Genomic DNA, 27,285 nt, shown 5'->3' on the forward strand with positions numbered 1-27,285 from the left:
AAATAATGTAAACTGGCAACACCATGTTCAGTGTTAGCATAATATTATTACACTTACTTTAAAAATAATTCCACAATAGGATAAACGAATGTATTGAATGAATCTTGAGGGCCTATTACACTATAGACTTTGCCTATACAATTACCCAGCTGTGGGGGATCATTCCTTTAATTAAAACTGCTTATTTCAGAATGAAAAGGATAACTTTTTTTCCCTATCCACCTAGCATCCATACTGCTTTTATGTGTGAAGTGGTTAAGAAGTAGTAGTCTGAAAATGACAACAAGATTAGTTGTTAGTTTAGGGACATACTGTACTGTTTCATGGCTGCATTATTTTGAAAATATTTCAATCAGACTCTTAAAAAGTGCAGACCTTCATCAGATTTTTCACTTGTTAATTCATAATATTTACTTATGAATCATAGAAGGCTTTTAGCTGAAAAACTTTTTAATGTAGGCACTGCAAAAAATGGGCCAAGTTATGCTCTTTTACACTAGTGTAAATCCAGAATAATGCTGTTGAAATTGGAGTTACTCCACTTTTACACTGATGTAAATGAGAGCAGAATTTGGCTCTGTAGATGCAACTCAACAAAGATCATACAGAAGATTCTGCAAGAGTCCAGAAATTCCCCAAAACTGAGTCACAGGCATCCAATGCTTTTTAGCTCATGGCACCTCTGCAGGATAAATTTGTAATGAAGGAATTATCCAAAGTAATTCCTTTTTCGTTCAGTAACATTGACAGATTAATCCTTAGGTTCTTTGATCATCAGCACAGTCATACCCAGTAGGACACAGTTACGGACATTTAAAGAGAGTTGCTGTCCTAGAGTAGTATGCTTGAAGAATTCCAGTTTGCACTGCTTTACCTAAATAATTTATATGTTTTAATAAAATATTTGGGTTCTAGGTGATCCTCAATGACAGACTGAACATCTTTGAGACAAATGTTTTCAGTATCAGATATTTTAGTGATGGAAAAGGGATTTAGTTCATTTTAATGTATATGTTTCTTGAGAAATTGGAATGCATTTGTAGCATAAATTAGGTTTGAAATTGTACTCTCAGTTGAGAGCTATCTTGAAATAATTCTGTTTCAGTGATTGTCCTTTCCCTAGATTCAGTTATAGAGTATGAACCAAATTCTACTCTGCGACAGTAATTATAAAGTTGTTTCAGTGACTTCTCAGTTGCACCAATGTAAATTTGGAGTTACCCTGAATTTACACTGTTGTAATGCTGAGAATAGAATTTGTTACTCTAGGTTATATTAATTCCCTCTAATTGCCTAGTGCTATTGTTTTCAATTGTATTTTAAAATAAAAGCTTAAAGGGCTATGTCCGAAAGTAGACATTTTAAATGCAATCATACTGTTCAGATTATTGTCAAGTAAAGAGATGTTATTCTGGAATATTTAATTGGAAGAAAGAAATATGGAATTAATATTTTCAAGCTTTCCCTAAAACATTGTCATTTTTCTTCTAAGCAAAATATCTATAAACTCATTGGACACTTACGGGTTAATATCTGTTGCAAATCCTGAGAAATGCTAAGCCACTTAAACTCCCACTTATTTCAGTGGTTGCTCAGCATCACTCAGGACTTGGCCATCAAGAAGACTTCAGTATTTCAATAACTGCGGAATTTATTACGATGATCTGATTTGAAACAACTGCTGGCATTGTGTTCAATCACAAACAGAGCTGAGATTATTAATAACATCTACCTTTATGCATTTTGAACTAAAAAGAGCTTGTGTTGCTAGGCATCAAATTGGTGGTGCATGGAAAATTATTCAGTGAAACTGCAATATAAGCCTACATGTGCAATTTAGAATTAAAGTTCCTGGATGAATATGGAAGCTAAAACCCTTAGTAAAACCATCATTTTACATCAGGTTCTGTTTGTATTGTATTAGAAGATGGAGAAGGTGGTGTCTCCATCTGAATTTCTATGTTGGGGAAAAATGAAGTCTTCTGCTTTTCAATGTGTGTAAGAGAGAAATTCATAACTATATCATGTTTGTTATAATCACAACAGATTTTCTTTTAAATGGATTATTTTATTCTGTGGTAGAGAACAGAAACATTATTTCCTACCGAGAACTAACATTAAATAGATCATCATGCAGACCCTCCTTCATGAGCAATTACTGTACTGCATGTTGGGGATGTGGTAAGAAGGACATCAAACATCTTACGAAAGTTGTCTCTTTCTCATATGACATGCAGTTTTATTTTCAAGGCTCTTTGGAATACATGTCTGTCTTGATGAGATTGCAAACCAGTATGCCTAAAAATAACCTGGGAAGAAATCTTTGTTTCATTAGCAAACTGGCATTTTATTTTATTTTTTCAAGAATATAGACTCTATTTTAAGACACGTTTTAAGATTTGATCGTTTCACCTGGAGCCTCGTTTTTCCTCCCATGCTATGCAGCTTGTATGCATGTATTCACAGAACTGTCAATGACCTTGATAGGATTCTCACACAGAACAGTTGCAGAATTGAACAATAAACATTATTTTTCTCTCTTAAAAAAAAGTGTTGATTGCCCACAATTCCCATTGACTAAAGAAGTTGTGGATATTTATAATTTCTGTGGCCCAAAATTAAAAATACAAATTACAGAAGTACTGCCATTTTTTTTTTAATTTGGATCAGTTTTGGATTTTGATATCTGTATTTCTAGCTCAGAAATGGGTCCAAAGGGAGAACTGATTCACTGATTGAGCTGGCTTATTGAAGGCCACTACCCCCATTTATCATACCCTGTGCTTAGTCTAGAAAACCAGGTGGCCATCTGCACCTTGCTAGGAAACTTGTCCCTTTCCTTCCATATGAGGTTTTTCCCACAGTGATTCATACAGTCATCCCCCAGGCTGGATTACTGTACTTACTGCATTTTGGACTGATGGTCGCAAGCATGGAGAAACTCCAGCTTGTCCAGAATACTGCAGCCCACCTCCTGAGTGGTCAGGGCCACTGTGAGCTCATCACCTCTGTGCTTCTATCCCTCCACTGGTTTCCATTCTATTTCTGTTACCACTCCACAGTCTCATTTAAATTAATGAAGGGTCAAGATCTAGCCCAGGGGTAGGAAAACTTTTTGGGCCAAGGGCCACATCTGGGTGGGGAAATTGTATGCAGGACCGGTGCAGGAGTGGGAGGGGGTGCAGTGTGCAGAAAGGGGGTCAGGTCAAAGGATTGGGGCAGAGGAGGGGTGTGAGGCATATGAGGGGGCTCAGGGCAGGGGGTAAGGGTGCAGGAGGGGTGCGGAGTTCAGGAGGGGGCTCAGGGCAGGGGTTTGGAGTGAAGGGAGGGATACAGGGTGCATCGGGGGCTCAGGGCAGGGGGTTGGGGTGCAGGAGGGGTATGGGGTGCAGCAGGGGGCTCAGGGCAGAGGGTTGGGGTGCAGGAGGGGTTCAGGGTGTACGAGGGGCCTCAGGGCAGGGAGTTGGAGTGCAAGAGGGGTGCGAGGTGCAGGCAGGGGGCTTAGGGCAGGGAGTTGGGGGGCAGGGTGCAGGAGGGGTTTGGGCTCCAGCCCACACCGCTTACCTAAAGCGACTCCGGGGTGGCAATGGCACGCTCCAGGGCCAGGGCAGGCTCCCTGCATGCCTGCCTTGTCCTCGGCCCCCTGCCACTCCAGGAAGCGCTGCAGCCCCTAGGGGAGAGGGGGCAGAGGGCTCTGTGCGTGCTGCCCTTGCCGCACCTCCAGGTACCTGCCCCGAAGCTCCTATTGGCCGTGGTTGCCCATTCCCGGCCAATGGGAGCTGTGGGGGGCGGTGCCTGAAAGTGAGGGCAACACACGGAGCCCTCTGCCCCCCATCCCCCGCCGCCAGGGGCCACAGGTACTTGGTGCCGGCCACTTCTGAGTGTGGCACAGGGCCTGCAGCACCACTGGGGGCAATCCCGTGGGCCGGATCTGGTCTGCAGGCCATAGTTTGCCCACTCCTGGTCTAGCCACATCAATGACTGCATCACCACATGACTCATTAATGTATTTACATTCCTTTGGAACAATGCAGCTCCCAAAGTGCAGGACAAGATGTATGAGAGATGTGGAAAATCTTTCTTTCTTTCTTTCTTTCTTTTTCTTACCCCTTCAGTTTAAGGGGTGTCAACTTTGGAACAATTTTCCGAAGGAGGTCTAAATACAGAGTCTGAGCAAGCTGCAAAGTCCTCCTCTTTTGTAAATCTTCCCCACTATAACCAGATTAATGGGAGAAAGGAAGAAGAGAGGAGAAGCAAACAAACAAAATAAAAAATCAATAGTCCCTGCTTAAGATAAACACGTCTTAACCAGGGAAGGCAGAAGAGAAGAAGGTTCATGAAGTTCTCTAAAAATCTCACTATGCAAATCTAATTTAACTAGTAGGCCCTAGATAACATGGTGTTGGGTGCTTTGGAAAACATTTAGATAGATTAATATAGATATGTAAATATGTGTAGTAGTCTGTAGAAAGCTGTGCTCCTGATTCATCACTGCGTTATTTTAGTTTTACCCTGGTATAATTCACTGATGTAATGGAGTTCTACCAACATAAAAGTAGATCAACTCATTGGTGAATCAATCCCAGTAGCTGGATGAGGCCCATCAATATTTTGCTCCTCTGATAATTTCAAAAATCTTATTCATGTTTCCCAGGGGGAGTGGTCATGAAATATAAGCCGAGAAACATTAAGGATGAGAATCTACTAAAACAGCAATATTATTTTAATCATTTAGACTTTACTTCATTTGAATTTACCTTTCTTTTTAGGTAGCTTTTTGTGAAATAAGAGGATTTATTTTTATGGACTATGGTAGTAAAAGATCAGATATCACAGTCTTTAACTGCTTGCTCAAATGTGCACCTTACATCATAAGACTCACCTGACAAGAAACATTAAAGTTTTCAATAGACCTGAAAACATTTACTAGAAATATTGTTGAAATTGCACAGCCCGGTTTGTCATCTCCAGATTGGCATTTATTCCATCTCAAGTATTCTGAGAACTAGATGTAGTTAGCTTATGAATTTCAGGCACATTTTTGCACATGTTCACATAAATGGTTGTAATTGATTGCATGCAAGTACAAGACCAAATAAAAGCGTTATCTTGCACTGTAACATAAAACCTAGAAGAGATAAATAATACACTTACCGGTAAAAAGTGATAGTCTGTTTTCATACCTTATTAACCACTGTATTATCAATAATAAATCTGTCTTGCTTGCAAAAGTTAACATTTGCCTTTACTAGTGTCATGTTATCAACATCTTCAAAAGGAATGTGACATTTCAAACTTTCAAGATTCACTTTTAGCACAACTTCCACCAAAAACATTTTCTGTTACTTTCTCTATCTATCCTAGAGCATGTATGAAATCCAGAATCAAAGTGAATGGGCTTTCTTAGTATCTTTGGAGAAAACAGCATAGATCAGAGGAACTTATACATATATGCTATTAAATAGTGTCACCTTGATGTCGTTTGCAAGTTGATGGCATGATTAGTGTATACAAGGGGATCACAGGCTAATATCTAACAGGAAATATGTATGTAAGTGCTTTTGTATTTTAGTGTGATGGGATGGAAGCTAAATTAAGGGATTGAAAAATCTGCTCAAACTCAAATACTTTGTTATAAAACTGGATTTTCAAAGAAAAAAATCCTGTAATTAAGATTTACGTTCATGGAAAGAGCACCGTTTGCAGATATTTTCTGAAATTTGCCTTTGATATTTTCAAACATTTGTTTTCCACACGTATAGACAGAGCCACATTTAATTTCATTGCTGCAAAAATGGATTGTTCCTTTACACCAACTAATATAAAAGTAATCTGTTTGACCCTAGCTTTCCTGCTTTTATAAAACAATAACCATTTTCTGACAGAACCAGTTTGCAAGGTTTTCACATATCCACCACAAAGAAAAATTGTATGGCATCTCACTTTTATTATATCCATCAGCTGGCTTCCCATTTGTTGTGGAGTGTCTGCTGTGACATTGCACCATGACTCTATTCAACTGTAATAGATTGCCTGTAGTGCATTCAGTGACTCTGGTACCTGTTGCTGGTTCTTTTTCCAGGTCAACTGGCTGCAGGTACATGTGAGATTGTTACTTTGGACAAAGATAGCAGCCAGCCCCGAAGGACTATAGCCCGACAAACAGCTCGCTGTGCATGTAAAAAAGGACAGATTGCCGGTACAACAAGAGCAAGGCCAGCCTGCGTGGATGGTAAGAGGCAAAGATCCATTCAATCAGTATCTTCCAGCACAAAAATCATCACGTTTAATTGTTTATCCTAATAAAAAAGGTTATATGTATCTGACATTATTATATGTGTGAGCTAACCTACTAATTGGTTAGTTTTGTGATAATATGGTCGAAATCCTCAAAACCAAGAATTACTCATTAATAGCATATTTTTTTTCCAAAGGGCAGTAAATCAGTGCTATTTTTCTTCTTTAGCATCTTCATTTCTGATTTAGTTTGGTAATGCAGGTGAGATGTTAACAGAGTTGGACTAATATATTCTGTATTTTAATTTGAATGACGCTGAAACCCATGAGCTCTCTAGAATTTTTGTTTGTTTAAGTTCTTTATGACACCAAAAATGCACTTACTCTAATCTCGACTCAAAGGGTTAATACCATTGAGGCTAAAGTGACCACTCCTGCATGAAAAATGGGTTGTTCTTGAAAAAAGCATTAGTGATGTTATTGGAAAAGAAAATATGTACGTACCTTACATGCATAGTATTTCTTCTTTCATTGAAATGATCATTATATATGATTCACTGCAGATGCAGTAGCTGAGTAGAGCCTGCAGCCTGCAAAAATGCTGATGTAGAGGGAGGTATGAAAATATTTCACTTTGAAATCATTTTGTGAAGCAAATGAACTGCTATGTTACAGCTAAGTAAAACATTAGCAGTGGTGCAGTCTTCATTGTAAGCTTGCTGAAGTAACCTTCTTAGAAAGCATTCATATTGCAATTAGAAGAAATAAAATATGATGTTAAGTATATGTTAAAAATAGTTGATGTAAAATGGCATATTTTGATCTAAACTCTGTTAAGAACAACAAAAGAAAGATGCTTCTTTATGGAGACAATAAAGATTGCCTTTGAAAAATGACTCACATACCAGCTCGAGTCCTTAAATAAAAATGTTGCATGCCATTACATCAGAATTTGATCTCACCCATTGACTGTCAAAGAAAACAACTCAATGGGGATTTCAGTACCTACCCACAGAGCTAAGCATAGAACCTCATATACATTCTGTTTCCATAGTTTGCTTTCACTATGGTTGGTACTCTGGAGATCAGTTCATTTTCTCGGTGATCTCCATCATAGATTGTGGGACTCCATCTCCAATAATTTTGTTCCTCCCTGTTTGCAGTAACATTATATGGTTTCATTGGGTACCTAAGGGACAAATTTTTAGTGGGCCACCTTATCTATTAATGCAAATTTTGCAAGCCCGTTTGTTAGTAAATTCGGTAATTCAACATTATGTGCAATTACCCAGTGTGATAGTCAGAAGGTAGGTTTTGTGAGGGCAAATATGGGTTTTGCATGAACAGACCAGATGCACTCACAAATTTTGCTAGGTCACATATTAACTGGACTCAACTTTCAGACTGATGGAGGTCCCATCTCATTTTCATTTGATGAAAAGAAAAATGTCTCTACTTATCTGTAGGATGGGTGGGAGAGGTTAGTATGACTCTGGTTTTGCTGCCAACATCCTTGGTAATCATCTTTATACAACTAAAGCGAGTAGATTATTGCAAATAAATCTATTTATTCATGTCTGCATAACAATTATATGAGCAGAATTTTCAGAAGCCTTCATGATCCATCACTATCTTCAAGCATGCAGCATCTGACCTTCAAGTGATTTGCTGCACCATCCATTCATCTCCTCACTGATCATTCCCTACTACGATGACCCTCCACCATTCTTTCCATACTTTCTCAAGGTTATTTCCTATGCCTAAAGTGACCAAAGTACTTAAGTTTGCTTCTATTGGTTTTTGACATCAAGGTCTGCTTCTGTTCAATATTTTTTTTTCTAACATAGACATTCATCTTTTTTTTCTGTCCATGAAATACGCAAGAGTCTTTGCCAGGAGCACATTACAAAAGCTTCAGTTTTCTTCTTGTCAGCAGAAACTTTATTCACATCCATAAATCTGTATGGAAAAACAATTAGTCTTTTCACCAGTTGCCTCTTCTGAGACAGAATGTTTTTTCCACACTTTCTTAAGGGAGGCAATACCTGAGCAAGCCATCCCTTGTCTTTTCTGATTTTTTGAAACAGCTTCACTGATTGGCTATATGTGATCCCAGACATTAAATTCATCTGCTGTCTCTCTAGCTTGTCTGTTAATTATGATTTCTGCTTGCATCCTATTTCTGTTAGCTGAGTCAAAGTATGTGCATTTTGTTTTCATCACATTCAGGAATAGTCCATATTCCTCACTAACTTGTTTTTTACGGACTCCAACATTTGCATCATAGTCGTTACAAAGAGTGTAATATCATCAGCATTTGTGAGGTCAGTTGGATTTCCATTGGTGGACACCTACGTTCATTCTACTTTGTCAAAACCTTCCAAGCCTTGTTTCATCATAAATTCTGTGTATGTGTTAAAGGCTTGCAATAAAACACACTCTTGTGTCGTAGACTGCCCACTGTTTGCACCATGGCTGATGTTGGTGAAAGAGACTTGCAATGAGTTCATGCTTTGGACTCCCCATATCTGCCAGTTTGGAATGCTCTAGACTCCCCATATCTGCCAATATAGTACAAAGATGGCCATGTCAGAGAGAATCAAACACTTTTAAGTAGTCAGTGAAGCATGTGATCAGTGGGCGATTGTACTCTCTGCATTTTTCCAGTAATATGACTAATATTCACCATTTGGTCACATGTGCCTTGAAAACAGATTGTTGTGGTGGTAGTTCTGCTTCTATCCTTTGTTTCATGCTATTCTGAATTATGCAGAGAAGAACTTTGCTCGCATGCATCACCAGAGTGATGTTATGATAGATACTACAACTGTCATATCTGCCTTCTTGGAGAAAGGCAGAAAAATTTCCTTTGTCCAGTCGTTCTGCCAATTTTTAGTCATCCATATATCACTACAATTTTTTCACATAATTTCAGTATTGTGATTGCCGATTCCTTTTAACAATTCTGCAGGCATGTTATCTACCCCTGGTGATTTCCCAGTCTTCATTTTCATAATAGCACACACCACTTCCTTTCACAGGATTGATGGCTCTGGCTCCGTACTCTCTTTTCTGTCATCCTATATTATGAGTGGCTCTGGTGAGACATACAGAGTAGCAAAATAATCTCTCCACCTGATTACTGTAGAAGGTTGAAAATTTTCAGACAGCCAAAGATGGTGTGTACATCCTGTAATCCCTCACATTTGAAATAAGTGGTGAAATCATCAGCTAAAAGCAAAAGCTACAAGCAGACTACTGTGACTATGGATTATTCTGCAGTTTGCACTTTCTTACAATTCCTGTAATTTCATAGACTTTAAGGCAAAAAGGGACCATCTTGATCACCTACTCTGACTTTCTGCATGTTACATGCCACCAAACCTCAACCACCTACTCCTGTAATAAACCCATAACCTCTAGCTGAGTTACTGAAGTCCTCAAATAATGATTTTAAGACTTCAAGTTACAGAGAGTCCACCATTTACACTAGCGTTAACCTGAAAGTGACCCATATCCCATACGGCAGAGGCAGGTGAAAACCCCCAGGGTCTCTGCCAGTCTGACCAGGGGGAAAATTCCTTCCCGACCCCAAATGTGACAGTCAATCAGACCCAGACCTCATGGGCAAGACCCATCAGCCAGACATCTGGGAAAGAGTTCTCTGTAGTAACTCAGAGCCCTCCTCATCTGGTGTCCTATCACCAGCCATTGGTGATATTTGCTGCTACTAGTTGCATATTGGCTACACGCCATTGTAGGCACTCTCATCATACCATCCCCTTCGTAAACTTATCAAGCTCAGCCTCCACAGCTCCTCTTGGAATGCTGTTCCTTTGTAGCTCTAATGGAGTCGGTTGCATAGATTATCCTAAAAGGTATAAACGGGAAACTTTATGCCCTCTATTAAGTGCTGCATTTGCAAATACTTTTAAGATACATTTATTTTGGTTCCAGCATGTAGTTAAGAACACTGAACTTCCACAGGTGCTTTGAAATCAGGGTTCAAGTAGACTCATAACCTGCTAGAACCAGGTAACAAATTCTAAATAATTTATTGTAAAAAAAAGATAATATAGTTTCTACAATGCTCATTCAGACATGATCTCATGAAAACAGAGAGACTGCCCCAGCACTATGAAACCAGATGGACACTCTCTGTCAACACAAGTATAATTTCCCCTTAAAGTAGAAAAATATGAAAGGTAATCCAAGCATTGTCTCCTGTCCATAGTTTCCTGCTTATGAATATATTTAATTCTGACAACTAATACCAATAAAAATAAAAATAAAAAATGGTTCTCTGAGTTGGTGAGATGGCTCGGTCTTAAGAACACAAACAATTCTTGCTGCCCGGGCAGGTAGAGGTAGAATTTTCTAAAGGTGCTAGCATATTTAGTTTCTAGGAAAAGTGTTGGGGAAGTTGCTATTGAATGCTTTTTGCTGGCCAGTTCAGAGAAGTAATCTTCACAGGGAGCTGTTAATCCTTCTGGTTTTCAGCAAAGTACCATTGTTTTAGGAATGTGACAACCAAACATAAGGTAGGATGTTTTTTTCTTACACTGAGAGAGAACATCTGCAGTTATAGATTTTTTTATTATTATTATTTTTTGTCCACTAAAGACTTCTGTTCACTCTTGATCACATAGTGGTCAATGCCAAAATTAAAAACAAACCCAGCTTTCTCACTAAGGACACACAACATGTCTTTTTGACGTTTTTGTTACTGGAAAGTTTGGCCTTCATAACTGATCTTTATTCATCTGCTTGACTCTTTGACTGTGAAATGTAATGTATTCACCACCCATTGTACCGCTTTGTGTCAAGATGTGATGCTACAAGATATCCTTGTCTTCGGTACCTCCTGCAGGCCATCTGCCTCTCACCGGGCATTTTATGGCTTGGATTTGGTGCCAAGTCATATACAGTTTGGTCCTCTTCTGGGGTAACAAGGAGGTTGAAGAGAAAGTTCATAAACATCCCATCACAAAAAAGCCTCCCCTCCAAACCCCCACCCTTTGGGGTATTCCTCAGCCTGTCCTTTCAGATCAGTCTTCAACCCCACCTTAGGCTCAAGATTCCTTCCATTGGGCTTGGATGCCTCTTCCTCAGGGGGCTGGTGGGGGAACCCATACCCTTCCTCAACTCTGTATTCTGACCCAGGGACCCTCTGGGAAGAAACTTGGTTTGTTTCTTCAGACATGCTCCTGTTTCCCTGAGTCCCTTCCTACCTGTAAGCCTCTTTGTGGTGCGGAACTACAGCTATGCTTTACACAGCCTCCCTTTGGTTCTCGGATCTCTGGGTCGTCCCTAGGTCCTCCAAGCTTCTGCTTCCTCTGCTGAACCATAGGCACTTTTATTTTTCCTCAGGGTGCTCCACCACCCCTCCACTCCCTCCCCTGAGGCTCCACCCTTGATCTGCCTCTTTCCTCCCCCAAGCCCCACCCACCTGACACATGCTGCTCTCCATCCTCCCCCAAGCCCCTCCCACATCCACCAAACAGCTGATTGGTAGCCCCACCAATCAGCTGTTTGGGCAGGGCCCTGCCCAAACAGCTGAGAGTGGTGGTACTAAGCACCCAATATATTTTTTCCATGGGTGCTTCAGCCCAGAGTACCCATGGAGTTGGTGTCTATGTGCTGAACTAAACACTCTCCTCTCCTTTTGGGCTTCACTGAAGTACTTTCACTAATCCTATTTCAGGGCTCCCTCCTTACAGGAGGCTGGCTTGCTCTCTGTGAGTTTCTGTCTGCAGGAGAGTCCCACCTTCTCTTCAGTCTCTCTCCTACTGAGTTCTTTCAGGTTCCCTATAAGGCCCAAGTGCCTAATGATCCTTATCTAGCTCCACCCCCTCTAATCAGGAATCAATCAATCACAGCTGCACTAATTGGCTCTTAGCCCCTTGTCTAACAGGTGATGGGAGTAAGCCCCATCACAATCTCCTACTCCAGGATGAAGATACTCTAATGGTAAGATTTTTTTGAATAAGAATATCATTTAGCTAATTTGCTGTGAACTAATGTCCTGATTCTCCCATTTTATACTCTGTGAGTAGTCCCATTGGTTTTACTGGGACTGCTTTGTGAGTACGAGTGTCAGAATTGTACCTCAGATCTTTAATAATTAGCACAAAACCCTTGTCGATGAAGACTAAACAAAAGCTGTAGTTAAGAAACACTAGTTAGTACTACGAGAACCTCTGATAGAGGAGCACTGTTTGGCTTTGTGATAGAGTCTACAAACACAGCAGGAAGGGGTTAAGAACTGCAAACAGCAAAAACAGCCTTCCCCCGCACCCAAGTATGAGAAGCGTCAGTTATGGACAGACACCCCCCTCCCCTGCTGTTGCAGGGAATGAAGGCAGGCAGAAGTGTAAAGAGAGACAGGAAGAGATGGGTTGAAAGAGCTTGGAACTTCAATGCCAACAACTCCCTTCCACAGTGCCTCTAAAAAACTTAGAATGTCATGGAGTACAAGGGAGGGAGCTGTAGCTGGAAGCACTGTGGGCCGAGGGCTTTTTGACTTGTGTGAGTTTCTGAACGCTGAATTTTATTGGTTTGATTTAAACAACTGCTACCTGAGCCAAGGACCAGTCCTAAATGCTCAAATTAGGACTTTGCATGAGGCAGTGTCCATCTCCACTGACAGACTTCGGTATCAAATTTAGCAAAATGCATTCAGAGCACATTCTGGTAGTGGTATCAGACTACCATTTACTCATTGTTTTGTGTTAAATGTTATTCTAGAGTGTATTCTGTTATGCTATATATTTTCTGAAGGACTGAATTCTGATGTCAGTTATTTGGCAAGACGAAAAGGAAATTTAAGGGCTCTTCCACTTTAAAAGTACTTGTACCAAGAGCAATCTCTACAAGTTTTGAGTTGATTACCAAAGTCAGTTCTGATTTCTACGGGTATATTAACTAGTGTCGTTTCCTAAGAAATGGAAGTGTGTGCTTCAGATCCTAGAAAACTGGAAGCAGTCTTAAATATAAACAGGCACAACTCTGCACTGTGTTTCAGTACAGTATAAAGAACAAAGTTTTATGTTTAGATATTTGGCTAGCATGAGGCGCTCTGATTTACTCATTTCTAATCATTCTTCTCTAAATATGACAGACTACTAATGTACCTTGAAAAAAGCCTCAGTGTTCTCTGTTTTCTAGCTTGAGTTGATGTGTATTACTTCTCTGCTGAAAAAGACAACAGTGTAACTGTATGTAATGGGTATGATGTAATGTCATACCTATAACGTAGGAGTCGTGGTGCTATAACTTAGAATCTGCCTCATCATTTTCTGTTTTTACCATTCTGGAGGTCTGTAGACCCTCTTTTTAGATCAAATTCTGTAATGAAGTGTTTATTAGCATTGCTTTAACAATATATGCCAATTCAATATAGCCATTTGGATTGTCAACAGAGTAACTGGTCTATGTATGACTCATTCTTCAGCACCATTTTAAGTTGGAGGGTATAAGAGATTGACTAGAGGAAAGAGGTTGACTGGATATATATGTACAGTATTGTAGTGAATTTAGTTCTTGTTCTAAAAGCAATCTTGACCAGTACAGTCTTACTCAAGTAATACTGTGTATGTTTTCGGGTGCTCACCTGAGAGAGAGAAACCTACTCACACACACATGTATGATTGTATTAGAATTCTTCCACAAATGCAATATCAATCTGGAGATGAAATTTGCAGTGCCCAGATTAGTAGTGAGTCATGTGAGATGCTATGATGGCTCTCTCATTGATTTACATTAATGTTTTCCTCTCTTCTCTTGGTGCTCCACTCAGTGATGTGTAGTAAGGACAGGTGTATTGATCAGGGACAGGGCTATTCTTTGTTTAAAGCAGATGTTCTGCCCAGTTGACATTCATACTGTGCAGCAATGAACTGTGCTCTAAGTGGGCAAAATAGTAGAAATACTTGGGATATATTTTTGCTACTCACATTCATGTCCTAAAATACCAGTTTCAAAAAGGGACATAGGGATTCTCTGATATGAACCTGAGAATTACCATAGTGGATCAGACCTGTGGTCGCCTAGTCCAGTATTCTGTCTCCAGCATTGGCCAGTACCGCATGTCTCAGAAGAAGGTACAAGAATCTCCACAGTGAGCAGATGTGCAACGTCACCTTCTAGCCTCGATAGCAGGAGACTGGTTTAAGCTCTGAAGGACGAGGTTTTTGATCTTCTTCAAAAAAAGGTGTCATGTTTAGCTCAGCAAGAGACTACTAAAGTGTCAGGAGGCATTCTTCTTGGCTCAGCACTCCACAGACAGCAACTCCTAGCACTGAAATTCTGTGCCCTGGTCCACTACAATCTAACCCTGTGACTCTAAAGGCATGTGTACACAAAAGGTTGCACTAACTGGGTTGTGAATCTACCCTGCACTAACCTGACACAAATTAACTGTCCAGGTGCACCCTGCTGTGGGGCATTAAGAATTGATGGTGATCTAATTCTGTTTCAAAGAGGACAATTGCAATAAGAGTTGGGCTGCCCTCTTGCTGTTGAATGCAGCTAAGAACATATCAAACTATCCCTGGTTTTAATTTCCATTTAGAAGATGGACATTGTTAAGTCAATAATTGAAGTTAAGATTACGTATGTGTTTACATCTACAATATGATCTATTGCAATACGTTACAGTGCAGTACTGAAATGTGATTCCAGTCTTGAAATCTTGTTTAAAAGAATGATCTTCTGCATGATACTGCTGCAGGGGTTCCCAAACTTGGTTCGTGGCTTGTTCAGAGTAAGCCCTGGCGGACTGCGAGACACTTCGTTTACCTGAGGGTCCGCAGGTACGGCCACTTGCAGCTCCCAGTGGCCAAGATTCGCCATTCCCAGCCAATGGGAGCTGCAGGAAGCAGTTGCCCAGCCTGCACTGCTTCTCGCAGCTCCCATTGACCGAGAATGGCGAACTGCAGCCACTGAGAGCTCCAAGCAGCCGTAGCTGCGGATGCTCAGGTAAACAAAGCGTCTTGTGGCAAGCCAAAAGGTTAACCCTGAACAAGCCGCAAACCAAGTCTGGGAACCCCTATGCTACTGTGTATTATTATTTTGACTACTTTAAAACAACTGAAAATAAAACACTAATATTTGGTATTTTGATACTCACTTTCCTCTTTTTTTTTTCCCTCCATTCTTATTAGATTTTTTCCTCCTACTTTTTAAAGAGCTCCTTGACATAAGCTCCAGGAATAGACATACTTTATGATAATTAAATACTAGTACCTTTTTGGCAATAATCATTTCTAATTGCATTATTCTCTACTGCATCTTTATGTGACACAAAGTTCACATATGATATTTAGCATTCTTTTCAGTTGGCAGTGACTGATTTTGTTTAACACAGAAACTCAGGATCTCTAAGGAGGCTGTATTAGACTCATTTAATAAGTTCCTGCTCTTCTCTCCTCATTAGCTTTGAGGGTCGATAGGGAGATGTTAGGGTCAAAATTGATTACTAATTGACTCCTAACATACCCACTGAAACAGAACTCTATTCAATACCTAAAGGGTTTCAGGCTTCTCAAGATATTCCAATTTGCACAACCAAAAAGTATTGCAAATATTACAATCTCTAGTAATGTAATATGAGTCTTTCATATTTAAGTTGCATACACTGTTATTGTTGTAGTGCCAACTAAGATATGAAGTTTCTTATCATTGTAAATGCAGCACATGGAGTAAGTTTAGCTGCATTTATGCTAAGTAAATCCAATGCAAGCGAAACAAAAAGGCAGCACTGGATAGATTTAACACTAATAGGAGGTTGAATAAAAGTGAGTAGACAGGTGTTGGGTGGCTGGAACACAAACAGTGCTCTGTGTGATCATGTGGGAGATGTGGGTTTAGGAGGTGACCAGGGCTATTTGGTTCTAGACAGGTTCTAGACAGGTATATTGCAGAGGTAACAGTGGTAGAAGGGCAACTGCTTATCCTGGAGACTAGTTAGAGAGTTAAACAGGTGGGAGCATGTTTTTAAAGCTGCTTGCCTTTTTTATCATGTTGGGTAGGTTGGAAAGAAGTTCTGAAAATGGTTATATGAAACTGAGGAAAATTATGGGTGAGTTGGAAAAACTAGCTCTGCTCTAATGCTCTGCATGCTCTCTGAGCACTGAAGGACAGTTGCAGTAGCTTTTTCTTCCTTTCATCAAAATACAGGTGGATCATGTTGGATAGATTGACACCTCCCAGAATTCAGTAGACATTGAGATCATTCTCTCCCCATACTGGAAGAGTATATTCTAACAACAGGTCTGCTATGTGGAGGCTAATGCAGTTTGGCAACCTGTGATTAGTAAGGATTTATTGTATCTGAGCAGAGAATTTTACTTGGATGCCATGATAGTTTTTTATTTTCAGTATGATGAGAGCCCAGATATCATGAAATATGTTCAAGACCAGCATTTCAGTTGTGATGCTGAGAGAGATTCATTAGTTTGACCAAGGCTTCAATATTTCTACTGTTTTTGAAAGATGCAGTTTCATGTAATGTTTAAAGCCTGATTCCAGTGATGAGCACCCTCAGCTCCCAGTGAAATAAATGAGAGTTGAAGGTTTTCAGCACCTCTTAAACTATGCTCAGCACCTTGCAGGATCAGACCATTAACTTTTAAATTACCTGATACTAGATTGTGTTATAGACCATGTGGGAAAATAAAAGGAATATATATATAAGATGGGTTCAATGAGTGGTTTGAATATTTGCAGGTGTGTAGGCTGTCATAGATCATGCCATTTTAATTTCCCAAGAGTAGTTTTCCACTTCTTCGTCAGGCCTTTTAAACATTACAAGGACTCGCCAACTGCACGCACAATGTGAATGCTCACTTCTTGTGCCCTGATGCCTATGTTAGGAGAGGAAAAGCATATTGTGTGCAGGGGAGGAGATGTCTTTTGAGGAATGAAAGGAAGTATTAATGTTTTGGCCATTGCATGTACATGCTTTTTAAACTGGTAGCTTGGCTGTCTAGCTTGACTACCTTTTGGTGAGGTGAATGTATCCGAAATTTACTACTACTTTGGATGTAGAAGTACTACTAAACTGGAGGGAGAAGTAGATACGCTGGAGGGTAGGGATAGGGTCCAGAGTGACCTAGACAAATTGGAGGATTTGACCAAAAGAAATCTGATGAGGTTTAACATGGACAAGTGCACAGTCCTGCACTTAGGACGGAAGAATCCCAAGCACCGCTACAGGCTGGGGACTGACTGGCTAAGCTGCAGTTCTGCAGAAAAGAACCTGGGGATTACAGTTGATGAGAAGCTGGATATGAGTCAGCAATGTGCCCTTGTTGCCAAGAAGGCCAGTGTCATATTGGGCTGTATTAGTAGAAGCATTGCCAGCAGATTGAGGGAAGTGATTATTCCGCTCTGTTCGGCACTGGTGAGGCCACATCTGGAGTATTGCGTCCAATCCCTCCTCATCTCCCCCCTGAAAGGGTGGTGACAAATTAGAGAGAGTCCAGCTGATGGCAATGAAAATGATCAGAGGTCTGGGGCACATGATTTACGAGGAGAGGCTGAGGAAACTGGACTTGTTTAGTCTGCGGAAGAGAAGAGCGATGGGGGATTTGGTTGCAGCCTTCAACTACCTGGAGGGGGGTTCCAAAGAGGATGGAGCTAGGCTGTTCTCAGTGGTGTCTGTTGGCAGAACAAGAAGCAAGAGCAGAGGGGGAGGTCTAGGCTGGATATTTGGAAAAATGATTTCACTAGAGGGTGGTGAAGCACTGGAATGGGTTACCTAGGGAGGGAGTGGAATCTTCATCCATAGAGGTTTTTAAGGCCCAGCTTGACAAAGCCCTGGGTGGGATGATTTAGCTGGGGTTGGTCCTGCTTTGAACAGGGGATTGGACCTCCTGAGGTCTCTTCCAACCCTAATCTTCTATGATTTTATGTTCATTATGTTAAAATGCCCTTTCCTACCCCACATTGCAACAGAAAACATTAGCTGCTTCTATTCAGTTCTACATGCAAACAAGTTATATTTTTTTTTAAAGGCAGTTTTCTTACTCAATAAACATGCATTCACACCTGTGTGAAAAAACTATCCAAGGCCCAGCACCTCCTACCCTAAACCTCTCTCTCAACTCTGCCCCACCTAAAACACAATTTCTGTGGAAGATCTTTTGCCTTCAGAATCAACTTTACATCAGATCCACATGCATAGCACTTAATTTTCTTGCACATGCCTCTAGCCAATATAGTCAGAATAATAGATATCCCTGATAACTGAAATCTGGGGGCGGGGGGTAAGTTACTGTGACTCACCAAGTACCCATTACCATGCACAAATGTCTGATCCTGGCACATTATGACAGTTTCCACCTTGTGAATCACAGTTCATTTAGAAGTACATGAAAAGCAGATTTTTTTTTTTTACTACGCTTCTGTTTTGCTCCCCGAAATGGACTGTTAGAGAAATTATTTGGAATTTTATGTGTATTTTAGCAATAATATCTTATCCAAACAGCTTGACCAAACTAAGGGGTGGTAAATTCTTGTAAAATGTAGAGTCAAGGGAAACAATAATGTATTTATTCTGTTCGGTTATGAAAGAAAAATGTAAGCATGGAAGAAGTCAGTGTTATTGGCTGAAATCTAGTGGAATGTAAGCATGCAAGAAATCAGTGTTACTGGCTAAAATCTAGGGGAGAAAGTAAACAGCACAACGTCAGTGGCTGTTGCACCCACAGCAACATCAATGTATGTGCAGTCTAGTGAAGCGAGAATACCACTCTTGATTTTAGATACACAACAGGAAGAAATGCAGAAATGAAAGAAAGAGAAAGTGTGCAAAGAGGAGAACAAACAGTTCTGTAAACAGAACTGTAGCTGCCCCAGGGAAATTCTTTCTTGGGCAAGAAGTAAGGGCTACAGTTTTTCTGTGAGTGTGTGAATGTATAAACACAAAGAACAGAGAATTGTTTATGATGGAATTACCTAAATTCACATAATGGAACCATGCATAAAGAGGCAGTCCAAAATTTTCCAAAGTGACTAGTGATTTAATTGCCTGGAATTTGGGGTACTCAACTTGATACCTTAAATGGTGCCAGAATTTCAGACTATGAGTCCTCAACACTTGCTGAAAACCAGAGCTTGTTCAAAGAACAGGAGTACTTTTGTGGCACGTTAGAGACTAACAAATTTATTTGAGCATAAGCTTTCATGGGCTATAGCCCACTTCTTCAGATGCATAGAATGGAACATATAGTAAGGAGATATATATACATACAGAACATGAAAAGGTGGAAGTAGTCATATCAACTCTAAGGGGCTAATTAATTAAGATGAGCTGTTATCAGCAGGAGAAAGAAAACCTTTTGTAGTGATAATCAAGATGGCCCATTTCAGACAGTTGACAAGAGGATGGTCTCTACACAAAAGAATAAATGGACACAAATCTGACATCAGGAATCATAACATTCAAAAACCAGTAGGAAAGCACTTCAATCTCCCTGGACACTCAATAAGCGACTTAAAAATGGCCATTGTTCAACAAAAAACCTTCAAAAACAGACTTCAACAAGAAACTGCTGAGCTGGAATTAATTTGCAAACTTGACACCATCAAATTAGGCCTGAATAAAGACTGGGAGTGGCGGGGTCACTACAAAAAGTAATTTTCCCTCTGTTGATACTCACACCTTCTTGTCAACTGTTGTGAATGGGCCACATCCACCCTGACTGAATTGACCTCGTTAGCACTGACCCCCATACTTGGTAAGACAACTCACATCTTTTCATGTGCTGTGTATTTATGTGCGGGTGACTACTGTATTTTTAACTCCCTGCATCTGATGAAGTGGGTTATAGCCCAGAAAAGCTTATACCCAAAAAATTTGTTAGCTTCTAAGGTGCCACAAAGACCCCTCATGGTTTTTCCTGTGGTCATAGTCATTTCTCGCTGGTATGCAGCCTCCTTTGACTTCAAACCTGGAAAAAGCTCATCCTTGTATGATAGGAAAGTTTTCAAATTGACAGTGCAAGGAAATATTTAGGAAAGCAGAATTTGGTTACCTGATTTGGTGGTCGGCCAGAACCAGGGGTTAACACTTTAATTACCTCAAAAGTTAGTACCTTGCTTTTACATATTATTTGAAAGATGACACCTTGAGAAGCTCAGTGCCTCAGTGGGAACATTAGTTCACTATTTACATAGTGCCAACAGCTTCACTTCCTTTATTTGCTGGATAGTCCTTAGCAGTCACCTACAGAAGCTAATCCAGTCTTGTCTATGTGTTCAGATAGGAATTTCAGTACAAGGTGCTATGAGCAGAAGTTATGTGGTATTGGACTGTGGACTAGTTTTCGAAGGAAATGGCTAGAAGTCTCATCGCTGAGAACATTTAAAAGTGAAATGGATAAAGGTTAGACAATCTATTCTGGGAAACAAAATCCTGCATTAGCAGAGGGATGTACTACATGACCTCACAGTTTTTCTACCTTTGAGTTCTATGACTTGCTAATACTAGCTGGGTTACAGTTTTAACAGTCATGACAAAGTTGACTGGTGACTCTTTGGGGGGTGACAAAACTAGTTAGAAAGATGCAGTTACATTAAATATTTTTCATCCTTACCAAGTAGACTGACTAAGCATGAAAAGAAAATTGCGTCAGTATGTGGAAGTGAATTGAGAGGGGCAAAGATCTATGGTTAGAAATAGCATCACTAGAGATACATTACTAGAGCTTTATTTTTAACTTCTTTTATGTCTAGTGTGTGGTGATGGATGATGTGTCAGAATAACCCTAAATAAACTCTAAAACTGAGTGCTAAACAAATTACTGATGGAGTTAGTAATGTCACTACACTTAGCATCCACGTGGCAGCACAGTTATTGCTGTACATCTTCACTTTCCCCTGTCATGGCTCTCTGCACAGGGCTGACTCAGAAAAGATGTCCTTTTCGAAGGAGAACCCTCCAAAAACTGCATTCTTAGGGCTGACTCAGAGGAGATAAGATGTCTGTCCCTAGAGATTGGGATGGCATCATAGTTGGACAAAGATGCTGTTGCATTAACATAGTTGTTTTCCATCCCTAAATAAACATCATGGTAAGGGCTCTTATTAATTCTCTGGCTCATTCAATTTGAGTAGCATGTTTAGCAGGGGACTTGGTTGTCTGTGCTGTTGTCACATTCTGGTGTGCAATCCAGAGCAGTAAGGGGTTGTGTCACCACTTGCCCTGCAACTTTGAGTGCTTCATAATACTTTGCTGTTGTTGCTCCCAACCTGGGCTTCCCACAAACAGCCAGACAGAGTACAGATCACACTCCGAGTATCTGTGTATAATTACAGCCCTGGTCCTTCAACTGACCTAGCAGCCTGTCAGCAACACATCAGCTACACTATGGCTTCCAGAAGCCTCAGTTACTACCTGCAGGTGATCCCAATATACTACCAGTCCTGAAATTTCTGCAAAATGTATGTTCTGCACTGTTCAGCCCTCTCCTGGGCAGTTCAGATCTTAGAGGTCCATTGTCCCTGTAAGAAATCAATATGCAACAGTTTACTAATTTAACTGAAGTTACCAAACTGTTCAGTGAAAATGCAACACTGGATTTGTTTATGTTAAAAATAAGACAAGTTTATTTAATTACCAAGAGAGATTTTGAATACAAATATAAAGTATTAAAATTAGAAATGGTTACAAGAGAAATAAAATAAAGCACTTTCTAGTAAGTAAAACTTAACGAAGTAGACTTGGTTTGAAGTAAAATCCTTACCACATGTTCTCAGCAACATTGCTGACCTAATTTTCCAGTCAGGATCCCTCCCAAAGTCAAAAGGCTGGTTCCTTTGTCTTCTTAGGTGAAAGAGAGAGAGAGAGAGAACCTGGGGTGCTGTTGCCCCTCACTTGTATAGTCCAGTCACCCTTTGAAATGCATTTTCCTAGAGTTACCCCAAGATAAAGTTCCCTCCCACTGTGATGGTGGAGACATGGCATTTCATGGTAAAAGAGGTTCCATGTTGTTTGCTAAAATGCCGATCACTCTATTCCTCCCCTCTTGGTTGCCAAAAATGGCAACTTGACCAGCATTAACTTTGATACCTGGCTAATCTTTTGTTCTTGAGAAACCAGTTTACCCCATCTTGCTATCCCAAGGACCCCATTTCCTACTTATATATAAATTGAGGTGAAGATACATTTCCTGGTTTAGGCTAGACCTGTTTAACAACTTCTGCATAGTCAGGGCTATGTGGAATTGAACATGTGCTACAACATCACATAGGGGGAAATCATAACTTTACATGTTGCTACATACATTTCACCATGATATTACTTATCATGAGTTATTGAGTTATTCATTTTTTATGATATCTCACAAGGCATATTTTGTACAAAGATTATTACAGTAGTTTGTAGGATGGGAATACAGGAGTGCATTCAGTCACAGCTCTGCAAACCAGTAAAACACAATCCGTGTCCCAAGGGCAAGATTATAACCTGATTTGTGCAGTAGTGCAAGGGAGTAAGGGTGTCTAAGATGCTTCCTTGCGTTGGTCATTGTGGCAGCACAGGGAGGAGAACAGTTTTGATGAAGCAAGTCCATACCTTCTCTGGTGAAAGTGGGCAGAGCAATGTGGGGAGTGGATGGACTCCGAACACCCCCTTCTCCCCCGATGCACTGTTTAACATTGCTACACAGGAAGAACTATTCTGTGCCAGGTATAGCCCTGATGCAGTCACATTCTACCTTCTGGTCTGCTCCAAGGAAGGTCAGTGATCTTCTGCCCCTTGTTCAAGTCTGGTGGTAAGGCCAAGATTGAGTCTTAAATGAGATGAAATAGGAGATGTGATAATGGACAGGGTAGGTGGGACTCCAAGGATAGCTGGGGGAGAAAAATACAAAAGGAATTGGCACTGGCAGCGCAAGGGAATGATGGGAAACTAGAGCTAATGTGTAGGCAGAGCAGATCGGTGCAGGGCCTTGAAAGGGAACTGAGTAGTTTGAATTTAATGCAGAAGGAGATGTGGTGTTGTAGAATGGACTTGGAATTGTGAGGATGGTGATGTGGAGGAGAGAGATGAGATTAACAGCAACATTTTGGATAGAGAGTAGAGGTGCAAGACAGGAGTTAGGTAGTCTAGAAAGTAGTACTTGTTTTAATTATTATTCTTTCCATGTATTATTCCATTTATATATTTAAAAAAAAAAGGTGTAATCCTGTTTGGTTCTTGTCCTGTGCCCATCACTCTAAACTCCTTTAATACAAAACTCCCCACCCATACGCAAACCTCCGATGGGAGTTTTGAATGATAACCAGGGTGTGAAGAAAGGTTTTCTCAGTCGGAATGGAGAAGAAGGGGTGGATTTTTGAGATGTTGTAGTGGAAGAAAATACCAGTGTTTTGTTAAATTTTCAACAGATGGCCAAGAGGAGAAACAATAGTCCTGGAAATGTATTGTTTTGGAAGAGTTGGGATTGGAGCCAGGAAAGTTTTTCAGACAAAAAATTCAGTTTGTTGATCCAAAACTCTTTGCAAATTTGATACAAATTGTTTTGGCCATTCACAAAACAGCCAGAGGACGAGGAGCAGGAGGTGAGAGTGGTGGTGCTGCCACCTTTAGTCCAATGGTTAGGACACTCTCCTGGGATGTTCAAATGCCTTCTCTGGATAAGACCCACAATTGACTTTTTTAATTAAAAAATAAATTAAAAAACAATTCAGATTTGATTCAACCTGAGCTGAATTATGTTTTGATTTTCCCCAATTCTTATTTTCTTTGCTTATCCTTTTACTTCCTGTTGAGTTTTGTTGTTGTTTACAGTTTCCCTCATAAAGAGTCCCACGTAATTCCCCATACACTCCTACTAACCATGACAAAAATAATCTTTTTTTCCTTTTTTAAAAACAGATTAGTTTTTAATTTCACTACTTAGGATACACAATGCAAAGTACAAGATTTTAAAAACAGATGGCCTGTACTGCAAACCACCTAGTGAAAACCACAGTCTGCAGCAAGCACAGTTGAAACTTTGTCCTTTGCAGAATTTTTAGTTTTCCAAAGTATAAAGCAGTAATTGCTGGCTGGATACCACGATCCACCCTTATATTCCACCAATCTTGTTTTACATAAACAGATACAGTTACCTCAGTATTTGTACTATTCCTTAAACATCCCTATAGTTGTTGTAGGGAATGCTTACAATATTGCAACTACTGAGCTACAATCACTGAGTTATCTGAGTTAGATGGCTTTTTTTTCTTTTTAAAGACTGACCAGTGTCGTGTTATCGTGCTGTCCTGAAGGAAACGTTTAACAATTCTACCACCATTCTGAAGGGAAGATTGTGGTATTTTCCTACTGGTAGAGCATACTTCCCTCCTAGTAAATCACCCCTCCAGAGAGGACTTACGCCCGGGGTTCTTACAAATGGTTTTCATAAGCACGATTTTGCCTTTGGATTGCACCAGGATTGAATCAGGTTCTGACAAAGTGAGTATTTTCTGTAATATTTTTATGAATGGTATGCATGGGAATGTTTTACTTGACTAGGGATTGATGTCCAGTTATTGCAAAAGGGTTTAAAAGTTTCTCTTGGGACAGAGCAAGAGACTTAAGGTGTTTGTGTCATGTAACTATCCAGGGTGATATGAATAGATCATTAAGAGTCTGGCTGAATCTGACCCATATCAATGGAGGATCTGAAAAAACAATGGGATCTCATTACTGAACAGCTGACATCTGTCCAGGGGAAACTCCAGCAGGTAGAACGTGTGAACTCAGCATGGTCAGCAGGAGGAGGACAATGGATCAAGAGGTAACAGGATGCTAGGTTAAGAGTTAGCCTTTGGAAAGACAAAGAGGCACACCTGGGACTAGGAGACTCAGGCACAGAGACAGAAAGCAAACCAAGATGGTGCCACAGCACTGTCGCTCCGGGTAGCTGTGGGTTGGTCAGCTTGAATGATGTCTTAGCCTTTGCTTCTCTGTGCTAATCTAAGTACTTCCTAATGCAATGTTTCAGTTGACTAATAAACCGTGGTCTGTTTTGGAAAGGCTGGCTGGTGTCACTGCAAATACTTGCAGAAGTTCATGGATCACTGAAGAGGTCAAAAAGGAAATGCTGGGTTTATCTCGCGGGTTGAAACAGGAGTTCTGGAGCCCAGCGGCTCAGTCTCCGAGGCATTGTTGTGGCCTATACTTAAGGAAGAGTGGAACCCCATGGGAATCTGGCACACTGAAGTGGTTCTTCCAAGGCATGGTTTCAGAGCTGGGGTACAGCAGAAATCCTGTGGATCCATAAATAAATATGTCCTGGGGAAAGTGGGGCAATGCCTAGACTTCCGTACAATATCTTCATCTCTGCTTCCTATTTTAAAATGTCGGGTAAACACCGTGTTATCCTAACCTCTTTGTCAGGAGCAAACTATCAATTGCACTTTAAATTAAGTTTTGTGGCACCTTTAAGACTAACAGATGTATTGGAGCATAGGCTTTCGAGGGTGAATACCACTTTGTCAGACGCATGCGTATTCACCCACGAAAGCTTATGCTCCAATACATCTATTAGTCTTAAAGGTGCCATCTGTTAGTCTCTCTGCCCACATCCAGACTACCCCGCCGTATCGGCGGGTTAAAATCGATTGCTCGGGGATCGATATATCGTGTCTAATCTAGACGCGATATATCGATCCCCGAGCGCGCTTATATCGATTCCGGAACTCCATCAACCCCAACGGAGTTCCGGAATTGACACGGAGAGCTGCGGACATCGATCCCGCGCCGTCTGGACGGGTGAGTAATTCGATCTTAGATATTCGACTTCAGCTACGTTATTCACGTAGCTGAAGTTGCGTATCTACGATTGATTTTCCTCCCCTAGTCTGGACCAGCCCTCAGTTGCTTTTTACAGATCCAGACTAACACGGCTATCCCTCTGATACTTAAATTAAGTTTGTAGCTCCTCCCTCACCTTATGAGAAAATGTTTGAATGGGAATCCAAATAAATACTCCTCTGCTATTAACATATTCATCCCTCATATTTTATGCAGTGTTTATCCGACCCATGGGAGGTGGATTTTTATTTTGTTTTTGTGGGAGTCCCTCATTGCAGTGTCAGCAGCACATCAGTTTTGTAAAGTAGATTTTTTAATCTAGTTGCAATAAGGGCAAGAACAAAAAATAAAGATTTCGCTGGAGTCATTTGCGTGTGAAATATTTTGTAGAGATCTACATAGATCCTTATATGCATTATGATTTTCCACTGCACTGTAGTGACACAATACAAAATCTAATAAGAAACTTCAGTAACTAGAAGCCAGTAAGTTTCAGCCTCAGGCTTTTGCAGTTCTAAATGGAGTCAAGATGAAACAGAAATCATAACATTTCCTTAGTTCATCTTGCCCAAAGATAATGCAAAAGTAATACAGTTTTTCACCCCATCTAAATCAGTGGAAGTCTGAATTCGGTGACAATTTTACTTGCTATAACAGTAATAGTAATAGTAATAATAATGTTTTGTATGCGCTTTTCATAGAATCCCAGAAATAGCTGAAAGGGGCCTTGAGAGATCATCTAATTTAGACGTCTGTGGTGAGGCAAGACCAAGTAAACCATAACCATCCCTAACAGGTGTTCTGTCTAACATATTCATAAAAGTCTCCAGTGATGGGGGTTCCACAACCTCCACAAATGGAAATCTATTCCAGAGTTTAACTATCCTTATAGTTGGAAAGTTTTTGCTAGTATCTAACCTTAATCTCCCTTGCTGCAGTTTAAAAATATTACTTCTTTTCCTACCTTCCATGGACATAGGGAGGATTGATCACTGTACCCTTTATAAGAGCCGTTAACATATTTGAAGATGTTATCACATCCCCCGCCCTCAGTCTTTATTTTGGCACATGGCCTGTCAAGGAAATCCGCTGGCGGGCCGGGACAGTTTGTTTACCTGCAGCATCCGCAGGTTTGGCCAATCGCAGCTCCCACTGGCCTCAGTTCATCGTTCCAGGTCAATGGGGGCTGCAGGAAGCAGTGCAGGCCAAGGGACATGCTGGCCGCCAATTCCTGCAGC

General features: G+C 40.5%; 1 protein-coding gene across 7 annotated transcripts in view; it reads left to right on the top strand.

Annotated features, from left to right (window-relative positions):
• The window catches only part of TAFA5 (TAFA chemokine like family member 5), a 654,906-nt gene that overhangs the window by 357,154 nt on the left and 270,467 nt on the right, over positions 1–27,285 (top strand). For all 7 annotated transcript variants that reach the window (XR_007772063.1, XR_007772060.1, XR_007772061.1 and 4 more), the window contains exon 2: positions 6,083–6,232. Coding sequence is in view for 1 of the 7 variants with exons in the window: in XM_050936406.1 (XP_050792363.1) it covers positions 6,083–6,232 (150 nt within the window). In the remaining 6 variants the exon portion in view is untranslated. The remainder of the gene's footprint in view (positions 1–6,082; positions 6,233–27,285) is intronic.

The sequence above is a fragment of the Gopherus flavomarginatus genome, chromosome 1, assembly GCF_025201925.1.
Source record: "Gopherus flavomarginatus isolate rGopFla2 chromosome 1, rGopFla2.mat.asm, whole genome shotgun sequence".
Classification (NCBI taxonomy): Eukaryota; Metazoa; Chordata; order Testudines; family Testudinidae; genus Gopherus; species Gopherus flavomarginatus.